Raw genomic sequence first — 16,694 nt, forward strand, 5'->3', positions numbered from 1 at the left:
AACACAATATTTCACACACTTAGGCTGGGAATTTCCCCTCCCTAGAGGTGGCAGAAAGGGCAAATAATCTGTTGGGTGGCACCGGGGAGGTACCTACCCCCCCCTTACCAACACCTCGGAAATTCAGTCCTGGGTAGAAGATCGTAAGAACAGGAGGCGGCCATTCGGCCCCAGAGCCTGGACCATCATTCATTGAGATTGGGGCTGATCTGTGACCTCATTCCTTATACCTGCCTTTGTTTAACAAAATTCTATCTATCTCAGATTTAAAACTAATACTGATCCTGCATCTGCTGCCATTTATGGAACAGAGTTCAAAACCAGAGGTCTATCTTTCTAACCTGTCACCAACTGAGGCCCTTAAGTGGTCAGTTAACAAATACCTAAAGGCCTCATCCTTCAGCCAACTTGTTCAACTGTAATCCTTCCCCACTCCGGGGGATAATTACTGGTACAAATGGGGTGGTGGGGGTGGCCAGTAAAATTTACCTCTTCGTCTTTGTCTCTGCTCCCCACTATCTCCATTCAAATAAACACTACCAGCGGTTCCTGGTCTTGCTGTACAGTTATTAGCCTGAAAGTTGTGTGCAATGGCAGCATTTCTACCTGTGAAGTAGGAGGCCTGGGTTCAAGTTCGATCTGCTCTACAAATGTGTCATAACATCTCTGAACAGGTTGATTAGAAAATACCTACAGTTATCAGCCTGAACCTCAAAAGGAGTGCTGCTGCTATCAGTTTGCCAGCCTATGGCCACCAGCTTCAGGTGGGGCAGAGCATCATTGTCCCAAGAAGTGATTCCCTGAGAAGGCCCATGTGATCATGTAAGTGTCTGGTTGGCATTTACTTGTTGGGTTTTCTCATTGATGGGTGTTATCTCACTCATAAAGATGCCCATTCCACACGTTAATTAAAAATGCCAACCTTAGCCCTTAGAAGCAGGACTTTGATGTACTGTTAGTAGCAGTGCAGTATTTAATTAGAGAGAACATCAAATGTGCTGATTACATAGTTAACTGCCAAAGATGGAAGATCAACAGATCAAACTAGATTGTCACCCACAACTAATCATCATCTAATAATTCTAGCATGTTACTAACCTTTTTATTATTTTTGTTTGCTACTCAGAATTCATCTTTAGTTGTATACAATAACTCATAAATATTGAAAAACAAGTCTAACTTCTCAGCAACTAACCATTGATCATTGCTTATGTTTAGCATTTTTGTTATATTTCCTTGTATAATATTTTGGGCTTTTTTTTTTAGCAAACACATAACACATGAATGTTCCTTCTAATTTGCAGGCACCAAAACAGGAAATTATAAAGAAAGGTGCATTTGCTTGTAGTGCAAAAGAAGGCGACAAGTCTAGAACAAAAGAGCCAGAACAACTGAGTCCAGACAACAATAAATTGCTGTCAGTTTCAGATGTAGATGATGCAGTGGATACTCTTCAGATTCATACTACAATTCTACATTTATTGAATTGGGTTATTCTATTTAGTGCACCTTCATTTATTTACTGGTTTAAAAATCTCAGGTAAGATCATTTTGCTAACAATTTGAATAACCACTGAATCTTTCTTGTTCCAAAGTTAGTCAACATTTGGGATTAATATCTGTTAAACTTAATGTATCATCACATTACATTAACCATGTATTACTGTGAAATTACTGCCCACTATTTTTGTCAATCATCAACACTCACATCCAATCTGACACTAACATATGAAGTTAGATTTTTTTAAAAATTTGATTGCCAGTCATTCATATGTCAATATTTTATCATACGAGAGGATTTTACTCAAATTATTGCACTTATGGTGTGATCTGTACACTGTATCATCATTGTGCATCAATGCCAGGCAAACTCATTTTGTGTTTAGAAACAAATTTGGCATATTTTTGAAGCGGTAAAATCACAATAAAAGGAAGAACCTGCAGAAACCTACATTTGTGATGTCCATGTCTGCTCCCTTTATGTAACTATAACTTAACGTGTCTCTTTACCTGCTTTTAACAACAGTTAAACATTATTTCCCACAAAAGTTTCCTTATAAGAGCAATTATGTGGCTAAGGTAGAAAATACAATCTGATTGTTTATTCCTCTTTTATGTGCAGTGGATTTATTGGTTTGATTTGTCCGTTTTTTTCCTTTGTCCTAGTTCTCATATATTAGTCATGTAATATTTTGTTCCATTAAACAGGTATTCTAGAAGACTTGATCCTGACCCCTGTGGTTCTGTTGCAATTATCCTTGTGTTCTCGATGGGACTTCTCATTAATTCACATTCAACTTCAGTTAAGAGAAGGTAATTTTATGCTACTCTTGCATTTCTATACCTTGGTGAGTTTTATACTGATCTTTCCATGGGTTCCTGCTGTTCATTAAATATATTGATGAAGGATAACAACCCCTGGGCAACTCTTCAAAAATTGTGAATGTATTAAATTTGACAGCTAGGCAGTGATGTGGGAGTGTAGTAACATCTATCTAACAGTCATTTAGCAAGAGTCATTAATAACGACAACACTATTGTAGTATTCCCTTTGTATATAATTTGTGTCTCAGACTAAATTTCTCAGTGTAATATAGCAGTAAATAAGTGAGAGATTTAATGATGTGGATGTTGTAATTTTTACCAGTTAGCTCCACAATTAAAAGTGTAGTTGTGAACATGAAAGGTAATTTTTTCATTTTTTCCCAAAAAAGTATTTAAGATTATCTTCCAAGAATATTGCAAAAGAATTTCATCAGAGACAAAATTGGGCAAGATTTAAAATTAGGCTAACTATGCAATAATGCAGTACAATGACTCTCAAACTCTTTTAATTGATGTAACCCTCTACAACTGGATTGATAATCGTGGATCACCCCTTCTAAATTATAATAATATAATAATCTTAATATAAGACCATAAGACCATAAGACATAGGAGTGGAAGTAAGGCTATTCGGCCCATCGAGTCCACTCCGCCATTCAATCATGGCTGATGCGCATTTCAGCTCCACTTGCCAGCGTTCTCCCCGTAGCCCTTAATTCCTCTAGACAACAAGAACCTATCAATCTCGGCCTTGAAGACATTTAGCGTCCCGGCTTCCACTGCACTCCGTGGCAATGAATTCCACAGGCCCACCACTCTCTGGCTGAAGAAATGTCTCCGCATTTCCGTTCTGAAATGACCCCCTCTAATTCTAAGGCTGTGTCCACGGGTCCTAGTCTCCTCGCCTAACAGAAACAATTTTCTAGCATCCACCTTTTCAAAGCCATGTATTATTTTGTACGTCTCTATTAGATCTCCCCTTAATCTTCTAAACTCCAACGAATACAACCCCAGTATCCTCAGCCGTTCCTCATATGCTAGACCTGTCATTCCAGGGATCATCCGTGTGAATCTCCGCTGGACACGTTCCAGTGCCAGTATGTCCTTCCTGAGGTGTGGGGACCAAAACTGGACACAGTACTCCAAATGGGGCCTAACCAGAGCTTTATAAAGTCTTAGTAGTACATCTCTGCTTTTATATTCCAACCCTCTTGAGATAAGAGACAACATTGCATTCGCTTTCTTAATCACAGACTCAACCTGCATGTTTACCTTTAGAGAATCCTCGACTAGCACTCCCAGATCCCTTTGTGCTTTGGCTTTATTAAGTTTCTCACCATTTAGAAAGTAGTCCATTCCTATATTCTTTTTGCCAAAGTGCAAGACCTCGCACTTGCTCACGTTAAATTCCATCAGCCATTTCCTGGACCACTCTCCCAACCTGTCTAGATCCTTCTGTAGCCTCCCCACTTCCTCAGTACTACCTGCCTGTCTACCTAACTTTGTATCATCGGCAAACTTCGCTAGAATGCCCCCGGTTCCCTCATCCAAATCATTAATATATAATGCGAACAGCTGTGGCCCCAGCACCGAACCCTGCGGGACACCGCTCGTCACCGGCTGCCATTCTGAAAAAGAACCTTTTATCCCAACTCTCTGCCTTCTGTTAGATAGCCAATCCTCAATCCATCCCAGCAGCTCACCTCGAACACCATGGGCCCTCACCTTGCTCAGCAGTCTCCCGTGTGGCACCTTATCAAAGGCCTTTTGAAAGTCCAGATAGACCACATCCACTGGGTTCCCCTGGTCTAACCTACTTGTTACCTCTTCAAAAAATTCCAACAGGTTTGTCAGGCATGACCTCCCTTTACTAAATCCATGTTGACTTGTTCTAATCAGACTCTGCTCTTCCAAGAATTTAGAAACCTCATCCTTAATGATGGATTCTAGAATTTTACCAACAACCGAGGTTAAGCTGATTGGCCTATATGAAAGTGCTGCATGAAATACTCTTGGGAAAACAGGTATTACTTGAAGCTCACTTCAAAGTCTGTAATCCTTGGCAGGAGCTTGCAGAGGGTAGAACACAGTGGAAGTACGAGAGCAGCAGTACTAGTATAAGAGCAGTACAAAATAAGCAAACCACATTTGTGGCTTTTGCTCACTTGCTTACTCTTCACCTCAGTATTCTGAATGTTCACCCATTTTGCTACCTAAAAGGGTGGCCCTACATCATGGACCACTTGAAAGGTTTCTGGGTTCCTTTTGATAGCCACTATTTTACGTTCATTCTGAAGCACTTATGCAAGTAGCATCATGTTCAAATACTGTATCCCAACACTATCCCAAGATGATTGCAACTCATTTTAGGGATGCAAAATAAAATAACTGATCATTAAAAAGCGTTTTGAAGCAAGTAAAAACAGTGTTATTTCAGCACATTTATTTATTTTGCAGTTTGCCATCAAAATCTGACTTGTAATGGAGTTTTTTTTAAAGTAGAGGACATTTTTGCTATATGAATCTTGTGATCTGGGCCATTCATAAATAGGAAAATATTATTCAGATCAAGATGATGAAAAGGTTTTGGGGACTACAGAGGGTCATCAGTCACTGCAGAATACCTATCCTTTGACCTATTATTTGAGCCACTATGGTTAAGCAGCTCGTCCTTTGAAGGTTTTGGTCAATGATGAATCTTCTAAATATTGATTGTGAAGTATTTGGCGATGGTAATTCAGTTGAACGTTAAGGCTGAGTGGGGAGACTGTCTTTTGGAGATTGTCATCATCTGGCATTTGTGTGGCACATACATTACTCGTTAGTTATCAACCCAAAGCTAGATCTTGTCCAGGTCTTGCAGAATACTGACACAGATTGCATTATCTTCAGGAGTTATGAATTGAACTGAAGATTGTTAAGCCCTGAATGTCCTGAAAAACACTAGTCCTCTTTGCACTTGGCTAATTGCTGCTTTGACATCAAGGGCAGTCACTCCCGCCTCATTTCAGTTCTGAAATTAAGCTCTTTTTAATGTATGTTTGGACAAAGGCTCTGATGAGGTCTTGAGCCGCAAACCCAAACTGAGCATCAGTGGCTAAATTATTTGTGAGGGTATGTGCCACTTGATTACGACAGCTTCCATCACTTTGATGCTTGAAAGCAGACTAAAGGGGCAGAATTTAGGAGCAGTAATTGGTGGGATCCTGCGCTACTCGGAGCTAAGACTTGGAGTCAGGCCTCTCATTGAATTAAGGCCCCGATAGGATCAAAATCCTATGCCTGAGAGCTAGTGACCAGTTCATTAATGGCAGAATCACTTGGTTCTGCATAAGACATGATGCTTCCACGGTTTAACATAAATGTAGTCCTGTATTATAGCTTCACCAGATTGGCACCTGCTCCTGTTCCATGTTTGTTTTCCTTCACTGATCATTAAATCAGGGTTTTATTCCTCGTTTGATGTTAAGGGGAGAATCTGGGACATCCTGGGTGTTGCAAAGTGGAGGAATAATATTCTGCTGCTGATAACCCACAGTACTTCATAGATATCCATTTCTGAGGTGCTGATTTTTTGTTTTCCCTCATATTGTATTGCTAACCACCACACACAGACTGGTAACTGCTTGCTCAGGATTTAGCTCTTTCAGTCAGTACTGGTGCTATTGAGCCATTGAAGACTTCCAGTTTGCCTTTGCTACCTTTAATGCATATTCTTATTGATATTCAACATGAATAATGATTCATCAGGTGAGGCAGCAAGGTAAGTAGGAGGTAATCAACAGGAAAACTCCCTTGCCCCTGTTTGATCTGACCGGTCCAAAGTCAATGTTGAAATCTTCCAAGGTTGCTCCCTCCCAGGTATACACCATTGTAATACCATTTCTGGATCAATCCTGAGTATGACAGGACTAAAAATATAGTTCTGAATTTTTTTTTATTCACTCGTGTGATGTAGGCATCACTGACTGGCCACCATTTATTGCCTGTCTTCAGTTGCCCTTGAGAAGGTGGTGGTGAGCTGTTTTGAACTGCTGCAGTTCATGTACTGTAGATAGACCCACAATGCCCTTGGAGAGGGAATTCCAGGATTTTGACTGAGCAACACTGAACTAACAGCGATATATTTTCAAGTCAGGATGGTGACTTGCAGGGGAACATGTAGGTAGAGGTGTTCCAAAATGTATCTGCTGTCCTTTTCCTTATAGATGGAAGTGATCCTAGGTTTGGAAGGTGCTGTCTAAGGATCTTTGGTGAATTTCTGCATTCCATTTGTAGATAATATGCACAGCTGGTACAGAATGTCAGTGGTGAAGGGAGTGGATGCTTATGGATGTGGTGCCAATCATGTGGGCTGCTTTGGCCTGGATGGTGTCCAGCTTCTTGAGTATTGTTGGAGCTGCAACCATCCAGGCAAGTAGGGAGTATTCCATCACATTTTTGACTTGTACCTTGTAGATGGCGGATATGTTTTGAGGAGTTGGGAGATGAGTTACTCACAGCAGTATTCCTAGCCTCTGAGCTGATTTTGTAGCCACTGTGTTTAAATGGTGAGTCCAGTTGAGTTTCTGGTCAATGGTAACCACCAGAATGTTGACAGTGAGAGATTCAGTGATGGTACCACCATTTAATGACATGGGGTTGTGTTGAGGTTGTCTCTTATTGGAGATGGTCATTGCCTGGCATGTGTTGTGCGAATGTTACTTGCCACTTGGCAGAGCAAGCCTGGATATGGTGCAGGTGAAAGTGAGTACTGCAGATGCTGTAAATCAGAGTTAAGATTAGAGTGGTGCTGGAAAAACACAGCAAGTTAGGCAGCATCCGAGGAGAAGGAAAATTGACATTTTGGGCAAAGGCCCTCCATCAGCCATTCCTGATGAAGGAGTCGTGAGTGGTGCTGAACATTATGCAATCATCAGTGAACATCCCCACTTGTGGCCTAATGATGGAGAGAAGGTCATTGATGAAGGAACTGAAGATGGTTGGGCCTAGGAGACTACCCTGAGGAACTCCCACAGAGATGTCCTGGAGCTGAAATGATTGACCTCCAATAGCCACAACCACCTTTCTACATGCCAGGTGTGATTCCAAACAGCAGAGAGTTTGCCGCTAGTGCACATTGATTGCAGTTTTTCTAGGCTTCCTTGATGCCACACTCAGACAAATACAACTTTGTCAAGGGCTATCCTCTGAAATTCATCTCTTTTGTCCATGTTTAAACCAAGGCTGTAATGAGGTCTGGAGCTGAATGGCCCTGGCAGGAAGCACAGCACTGTTATGACACCTTCCATCTTTTTACTGATGATCAAGAGTGGCATGATGGCTTGGTAATTGGTCAGGTTGCATTTGTCCTGCTTTTTGTGTACAGGACATACCTGAGTAATTTTCCATCGTCAAAAGTGAAGTGTCCTAACTTATTTCCAATGCTACTTCACTTTAGTCATTGTGGATTAATCCAATAAAATCAAGTCCTGTCATCCATAATTGCACTTCATAATTCGACACAGTAAGGTGTTATATGTACAATGCTAGTCACAATTTTTGACTATGTGAACAGATGCGCAATATGTAATAATAATGATACAGGGAGCTGGCACTTGAATTCAAAGACTCCAAGACTCCGGTTTTATATTCTGCAAATAGTTTTCAACTAACATTTAATCAGGAAGATGTGGAGCGGGGCATTGTTGGTCAGAGAAATATTGTTGGAAAAACTACCCAGGCATCGATTCTTCATATATTCAGTGCTGTTTGAGGGCTTTGAGCAGAACTGAGTAACCTTCCATGTGAATGGACAACGAGGTTGTGAGTCTTTGGAACTTCTTGCTACAGAGAGCTGTGGGGCAGAGTTCTTGTGCATAGGTAAGGCTGAGATAGATTCTTGATTGGTAGGGGAATCAAGGGTTATAGAAAAATGCAGAAAAGTGTATATGATGAATGGTGGATCAGTTGTGATCTCACTAAATGGTGGAGTAGGCTTGAGGGGCCGAATGGCTGATTCCTGCTCCTGTTTCTTACGTTCTTATCAGACTGTGGGTCAACCTCCATTGTTCTTTCAGCCACAGTCTGTACTTGGCAGACATCTCTAAAAACACGATTTGATTTAAATGCACAATATGTGATGTTTAATTCTCTCCATAACTAATTTGTTTTTCTTTTCATGTTAGCAAGCTCCTGAAACACACAGCAAGACTACAGCTCCTCTTAGCCATTGCCTCAGCAGCCTTCGGATTGGAACACTTGTACAGGGTTCCTTATTTTGTTACATTCTCATTGGTTTTATATTCACTTGGTTGCCTGGTGTAAATGACTGTGTAACATGTTGACTTATCAACTTAATTCATCATACATACAGCTTCTCTCAATGTACATTTTGTAATTTTTCTTAAACATAATGGTGCTACATCATTGTACTTTGTTATTATTGGCATGCCTTCACTGAATTATTGCATAATGTAACTTGTTAGAACTTCCTAGGTTTTGGAATATTTAAAAAGGTACTACTTTATGTACACTGTCGAATTTTAATTTTCTTGCTATAAATGAAAATCCAGAGTATTATGTCTTTTAAGTCTTCTTTAGCACGTTGCTTTGAATTAGATAACTTTCAAGACACATTGCAGATTGTCTTGTGTGGGAACCTTTTTTAAACAGACCATTTCAGGGCTTTTATACATAATACCTTTGACCGTGTTCAGGCATCTCCAAAGAGACTTGAATATGATTTGGTTGCTGACAATAATTTCAGCTTAAGAGGTCCCAGAAGTGATTATAAGTTTGTTTGGGATTCTCACTTTAACCACTCAGTGAAGGGAATTAATGAGAACAAAAGCCTAAGACTGCAGATGCTTGAAATCTACAATCTAAACAGAAAATGCAGAGTTAGGTACCATCTGTGGAGAGAGAAATGTTTCAAGTTAATGACCTTTCATTAGCACTGGCAAAGATGATATATATAACAGGTTTTTAGCAAGGTGTAGAGATAGGGAGCGTGAATGAAAATGATAAAATGGGAAGTCTGAAGAAGTTAAAAGATTAAACATCAAAAGGAATAATGGTGTAAGGCAAAAACATGATAATGGGTCAAGTGAAGAAACAAAAGATTGATCAAAAGAAATGGCAACAGCAGAATCATTAATAATTGCATTTCAAAAAAGAAATAGTGGTTATGATCTGAAACACTTGAATGGAGTCTGGCAGACTATAAATTGTCTAAATTAAAGACTGCTGTTCTTATAGCTTCCACTGATCTTCATTGTAACAGTTTGGGAAGCCAAGCTCAGAGTGCAAGTGGGATGAAAACGTAAAATGGCAAGTGACCAGAAGTTCACTATCACAATTGTTTGAATGGAGGTGTTCAACAAAGCAACCACCCAATCTACAGTTGGACTCCTCAATGCAGGGTATATCATGGTAATATCCTCACTTAAAATTATGAATGCATTCCTAAAAATCATTAATTTAAGAGCCATGATATTTTGTGGTGTGGTTTCCCAAAGGAATCCGTGGTAAAACCAGAGTTGAGTTCCTGTGGACATTAATTAGTAGAACCATTGTACAAACAAATACACATTTTTGACTGAAATAACTCATTAAATAAATCATTAAATATTGAATAAGTACCATATTAATTGAAGGGAAAAAATGTACAGTTCACATGGGTTTTAAAATGTGCATTTCTGGTAACTCTGTGGGCAGCTTTTCTAATATTGCAACATATCTAAAATACAAAGTGGGTGGTATTTATGACACCGTAAATTGCAATCATAGCTTAAACTGTAATTCCATAAAAATAGTATTAAGGGTCCAGTTCCACAGTAAAAAAAATGAGATGGAAGAGCTAAACATGATGCAAGTTATACGTTTTGGATGAATTGTGCAAATTTTGTCTCATTTTCTGGCAGTGCCTTTTTTTGTGCTCTGCTTTGTATCTGATGCTTAGCAGAAACCCACGTGTGGGAAAATAAGGAAGCTGTGCATCTTCTGTGTCTTTTGCTGCCTCCCTGGTGCCTGCTGCTTTATGGTGCAGAGTTTCAGAGACGGCAGGGGAAGGGAGCTGTGAAACCAAGACAGCATGGCCACAGTGGTGCCAGGTGCCCAAACTGCTTGGAGGCACCGCCATTCTCGCCTATGCTGCTCCTCCTCCTCCCAATCCCAATCCCAATACACTCTGCTATCCAAGATCAGTGTAACTGGACTAAACCAGGAATGGCCTGAATATGCTAACTCTTGCCTACCACTAAAAAGGAGAATGTTTGGCCCATGGGCTATATGCTGATCCGTAATAACAATGCAAGCACTGAAGCACAATTTCAGCATTGATGCACAACATGTACAAGAAAATGTTATGGAAATGAAAACAACAACACAAAAACAGGCCCCCATAGAATAGTGTACTTTAAAACAAAATTATGTTCAGCATGGAAACTAAAAGTAATGGCTTTGTTTTAAATTAAAGTAAGTATGAATTTGTCAATGTTTCACCAGAATGGTTTGTTTGGGTGCAATAACAAAGGAAGTAAAATTGCTTTTGATGTACTCCTGGTGCTTGCACAGGAAGCTGAAATGGTAAGGGGATGACTGTATGACTGTCATCATTGAAGCTTGAAGAATAGCACTTTGTTTCTATTCAGTATGTAATAACCATAGAATCGTAGAGATATACAGCACAGAAACAGACCCTTTGATCCAACTCATCCATGCCGACCAGATATCCCAACCCAATCTAGTCCCAGCCCATATCCCTCCAAACCCTTCCTATTCATATACCCAGATGCCTTTTAAATGTTGCAATTGTACTAACCTCTACCACTTCCTCTGGTAGCTCATTCCATACACGTACCACTCTCTGTGTGAAAAAGTTGCCCTTTAGGTCTCTTTTATATCTTTCCCCTCTCATCCTAAACCTATGCCCTTGAGTTCTGGACTTCGCCACCCCAGGGAAAAGAGTCTGTATATTTATCCTATCCATGCCCCTCTTGATTTTATAAACTCTATAAGGTGACCCCTCAACCTCCGATGCTCCACGGAAAACGGCCCCAGCCTCTCCGTACAGCTCAAATCCTCCAACCCTGGCAACATCCTTGTAAATCTTTAGTCCTCAATTTCAGTTCAGCGATTTCTCATTGTTTAATTTAGGCAGAGGTTTGTTGTTGGTTCCATTGTTGCCATTTATTGCTCCTCTGGAACCATGTTTTCTTTCTTGTCTTTTACCTTGCAGCATTATCCTTTTTATTAGTTAATCTCTCCTCACTCCCATTCTATCACAGAGCTTCCCTTTTGTCTACCTTACTCCTTTCCCTGTGTCAGTACCCCCTTAAAGCCTGTAATGTCTCTAACTTTTGACAGTTCTGATGAAAGGTCATTGATCTGAAATGCTAACTATCTTTTTCTGCCCAGATGCTGTCTGAGCTGCTTTCTGGAGAATCTCAATTGCAGGCTATAGTTTAGCTGTGATGATAGTTTAACTAAGCCCACAACTTCAACTCCCTTCTTGTAATGTTAATCTAATTTGTAGCTCAGCCTCCTAATGGTGCATTATATATTAGAAAAATATGGTGGGACCCTTTTAGGTCTGAGCAAAGGTGGGGAGGAAATTCTGTAAACTAAAAAGTATCTTTACTTGACAGAGGAAAATAGCAAAAGCCAAATATTAATAAAGGAATCACAAGGCTTTAAAATGATGCCATGAGATTCTAGTGTGCAAAAATGTGAAATGTTCTTCTTAAATTCTTCTTTCTATTATTTTATCATTATGTTAAACTTTTTAATGCATTCACTAAAATAAGAGAAAAGGAGAATGTAATATTACTGTATTTAGATTTTAAATGCCATCACCCAGTGACATAAATCTAGGACTTCAGTATCCTAAAACTGGAGTCATGACTTGGACTGGGGTGTACAAAGTTAAAAATCACACAACACCAGGTTATAGTCCAATAGGTTTATTTGGAACCATCTGATGAAGGAGCAGTGCTCCAAAAGCCAGTGCTTCCAACTAAACCTGTTGGACTATAACCTGGTATTGTGTGATTTTTAACTAAAACTGGAGAGTATTGTTGGAGAGTTTTAGTTAGTTTGGACATCAATTGAATCACAAAATTGGAAGATTTTCTCCAAATCCAACACTAACAGGGTACTTTGTGCACAATAAAGCCAAGCTAGCCAGATAGAGTTTGACTGATATTTACTGTTTTGGAGGGCAAAATTCTAAAGAAAATATTGATGTACATAAAAATATCAAAATTTGACATACATCTGATGACCTGTTTGAAAGTTTTATTATTAATTGAATGTTTTAGTGTATTATGTTAACTCAATTTTTTTTAAAAGTGTTTTTTAGTGGTTCGGATTTCCATGCTTTCTTGAGAGTTATTTATTTGCCCCTGGTGGCAAGGATGCACAGTAGCCTATTCCCTGATTCCATTCATCCTTCTCAGTAAATATTTAGAGACTGTGAGAGGCATAGAATTACACCCTCTTCCTCTCTTCTACAGTAATGTCTCTAACCATATACTCGCGTGCAGTTAACAGTTAAAATTCAGCTATTTTGGGAAATTATATAGTGTCAAAAGCTGTAGATTTATTAAAACAATAAAACCAATAAACAATGTTAATATCATGACATAGCATGCACATTTCATAATACCGCAGATATTTACATTGCAAAAGACATCTAAAAATGGAAATCATTGAAATTCCTGTTCCCTGAAAGTTGGACTGGGAAATTTCATTTAACTCATGGTTTCATCAAGCTGAGTTAGTTGTGCTCTATTTACAGCTCTCATTATGTTTGGGAACTTATTGTGCTGAGAATCTCAGGTTGTTCAGCAAGTCCAATAACTCCATGCTACATGATAGTATCCTAACTAGTATGCCATTAGTGCCACCCTCTATTTTCTCTTGTGATTTTTTTTTTTCAAAATAGACTGAATACGTTCCACAAGGAGAAAGTGAGGACTGAAGATGGTGGGGATCAGAGTCAAAAAGTGTGGCACTAGAAAGGTATAGCAGGTCAGGCAGCATCTGAGGAGCAGTAGAGTTGACGTTTCAGGCATGATGAAGGGCTTCTGCCCGAAACATCGATTTTCCTGCTTCTCAGATGCCTGCCTGACCTGCTGTGCTTTTCCAGTGCCACAATTTTTGAATATGTACCACTGCCTAAAAAATGTGGTGACATTCCTAAAATAGACAGTTCCTAGAAAAACAGGCAAAAGTACATTATGAAAGTTTTGAACTTTAATTGCACAACTTGTTTAGAAAATGGCAGCTTCATTTTTAGATGAAATAAAGTCATTGACACATGAATTTCTATCTATTTTGCTCCAATAGCCAGTCAGGAGAAAATAGTGACCTTGTTGTTACGACCTGCAGCTAACCCTTGCACCTAAGTTATCAACCAACTGGCCAAGCATTTGCAGGTTTAAAAGTTAGTGCTTCAGTTTGTATGCCTTGACCGTAATATCACTGTTGTGACTTACTAAGATACAGATTTGCAATGGAACCGCTTTCCTGTGCTTTAATAATTTGAAAAGGATATTTGTGAAACTAGTGATGCAAAACATTTTTGTAATCTAGTGATGTAAAACTGTTAATTTTGGAATAAAGTTGTATCAGTAATGTTTGCAAGGTTTATACAGTCTGATGATGTACAGTTTCTAACTGTGAAATAGTGTGTGAACAATCAGTTGTAGTATTAGTATATACTTAATTTTTAAGAATTAAACCTAATTTGAAAATATCAGCTACTGAGGTGTGTTTTGTACCTTTACATTTGACTTGCAAATTAGAAGATGTTTCAATAGTATATCATTTCATGAAAAATGTCAATTATTTGGATTTCTTTTGTAGCATATCCATTAAGCTAGTAGGGTTAACTATGACTTCGCTCAGCAGGTCCAAACACTAAGTCAACTGAATGTAGATACTATGATGCAACAAATACACAAACACACAAGGGAGTATGTTTTGTCCATCTTTTTCCTCATGAATTAATTTCTTGGCTGTTAAACAAAAATGATAACCTTTTCTCGTGGTCAACAGTGAAAGGTCTGCACCCCCTTGCAGCTTGCAAAGATTTAAGAGTATCAGTTTCACCTAATGTAACTTTCAATCTGGCGCCATCTATAGGGAACTTGTGGCATCCAGCAATAGCGAGTGATCTCAAAGGCTGAGTAACCAATCAGATTAAAGAATTTTACAGCAAACCAGAATGCAAAAACATGGAGTATTTTTTAAAAACGTGACAAACATACAAATAAGGAACAGGAGTGGGTCAGCCACTCAAGCATGGTCTGCATTTAATAAGATCATAGTTGATCTGATTGTAACCACCAATCCATATTCCCACTTATCTCTGATCTTCTTTCAACCCCTACTTGCAAAAGGTCTATCTACTTCTTTCTTAAAAATATTCATCTACTCTACTTCACTGCCTAAACGGGAAGGGAATTCCAAAGATGATACTCAAGGGAAAACAAAAATCATCCACCCCTTATTTTTAAAGCAGTGAACGAGTCCTAGATTCTCCCATAAGAGAAAACATCTCCTCCACAGCTACCCAAGTCAAGTTGTGTATTATTCTACTAAACTGCAGCAGACAGGTCCAGTCTATATTACCTTTCCTTCTAAAAAAAAAGCCATACTTTCCAGGAATTAGCCTGGCAAACTACTGGAATTTCTAATGCTTGCAATTCATTTACAACCTTCCTTAAATAAGGCAATCAATACTTATACAATATTCCAGATGTGATGTCACCAGTGCTCAGTAAAACTGTAGCATAACGTCCCTTTTTTTATTCCATTCTCTGATTGATAATGGATCATTTATTCATTTTTCTATTTATTTGCTGCATCTGCATACCAGCCTTTTGCAATTCATGCACTGGGACATGTATCTTGGAACTCTGATCTGTCATCATTTAGATAACTTTTTTAATTGCTCCTACAAGAAAAACTGGATAATTTTACATTTTCCCATATTGTACTTCATGTGCCCATTCACTTAACTCATCAGTATCTTTTTGTAGTCTCTATATGTTCTTTTTGCAATTTATTTTCCTACATATCTTCATGTCATCAGCAATTTTGGCAACATACTTTCCTTCTCTTCATGCAATCACCTGGCTGAAGGAATTCTGCCTCATCTCTAAAGTTCTAAATGGCTGTCCCTTCACTTGGAGACTGTGCCCTCAGAACCTAGTCTCACCTACTAGCAGGAACAAATTTTCCATGCCCAGTGTATCCAGGTCTCTCAATACTCTGTAAGTTTCAATCAAATTCCCCCTCCCCTTACCCAGTTCTCCTAAACTCCATCGAGTACAGACCTAGGGTGTTCAACCGCTCCTCATACGACAACACCTTCATTCCTGGGATCATTAATTGATCTTATTGCAAGTTATTAGGCGTAGTATAGACTGTTCTCTGGTATGCTCAACAACCTGCCATTCTAAGAAGCCATCCAGACAATTTGAACTCTTCATTTTAAACATCTTTTGGCCATCTGACTTTTCCAACCTATATGTAGATTACAATCTCCCATGATTTACACTATGCCTTTCTAACAAGCTCCCATTATTTCTTCCTTTATGCTGCACTCTCTGGGGTCATGGGGGCTATACACCATTTCTACAAATTTCTTATCTTGTCTCTACCCAAACTAGTCTTGTATCCACGTATCATGAACATAGATCATTTTTCTCAAATACTAAAACCATTATTTACTGGATCACCCCTCCACCTTTTCATAGTTTCCTGTAATTCCTAAATGTCCTGGATACTTTAATATTCAGGAACCAATCCATGTCACTGTGCAACTATGTCTTTGTACTGTATTGCAATCAGATTGTACTTATTTATTTCCATTTGCAATCTCAGTTCGGTCTTTGGTTTTATCATGTTATTCCTGATAAAAAGAATATTTAGTTGTTATTCTTTTTGGAACCTTTAGCCTTATCTGTTGATTTACACTTAGATTCACATTTAAGTCACTTATCTCAGTTTATCATTTACCATATTAACACCTCTTTGGCTTTGTCCCTACTCTTTGGTTTACCCCATCTTCCCAAATTAGATCCTTTACCCCTGCTAGTTGTTTTAAAATCCTCTGTACTTCCCTATTTACATGGCTTCGAAGAACACTAACAAAAGAACAGTTTAGGTGGCTATTTCCCCAATGGTACAGATCCCACTTTTCCCAATACTGCTGCCTGTGCCCCACAAATGGAACTCATTTTTCCAACACCTGACTTTGAGACACACATTCATCTCTAATCTGAATTGTCCCATACGGATTTACAATTTTCAGGCAGTAAGCTAGAGATAGTGACCCTGAGATTCTGCTTCTTAGGTTGGCACCTACCTCTCAATAC

The 16,694-nt window shown here is 39.0% G+C and overlaps 1 protein-coding gene across 1 annotated transcript in view; it reads left to right on the forward strand.

The window, feature by feature from the left end:
• pgap1 (post-GPI attachment to proteins inositol deacylase 1) overlaps positions 1 to 16,694 on the forward strand; it is a 170,875-nt gene that overhangs the window by 134,632 nt on the left and 19,549 nt on the right. Inside the window, exons 25-27 of the mRNA XM_072578291.1 lie at positions 1,305 to 1,540; positions 2,209 to 2,313; positions 8,493 to 8,627. Coding sequence (XP_072434392.1) covers positions 1,305 to 1,540; positions 2,209 to 2,313; positions 8,493 to 8,627 — 476 coding nt within the window. The remainder of the gene's footprint in view (positions 1 to 1,304; positions 1,541 to 2,208; positions 2,314 to 8,492; positions 8,628 to 16,694) is intronic.

This window comes from Chiloscyllium punctatum, chromosome 10 (assembly GCF_047496795.1).
Source record: "Chiloscyllium punctatum isolate Juve2018m chromosome 10, sChiPun1.3, whole genome shotgun sequence".
In the NCBI taxonomy this organism is placed as follows: domain Eukaryota; kingdom Metazoa; phylum Chordata; class Chondrichthyes; order Orectolobiformes; family Hemiscylliidae; genus Chiloscyllium; species Chiloscyllium punctatum.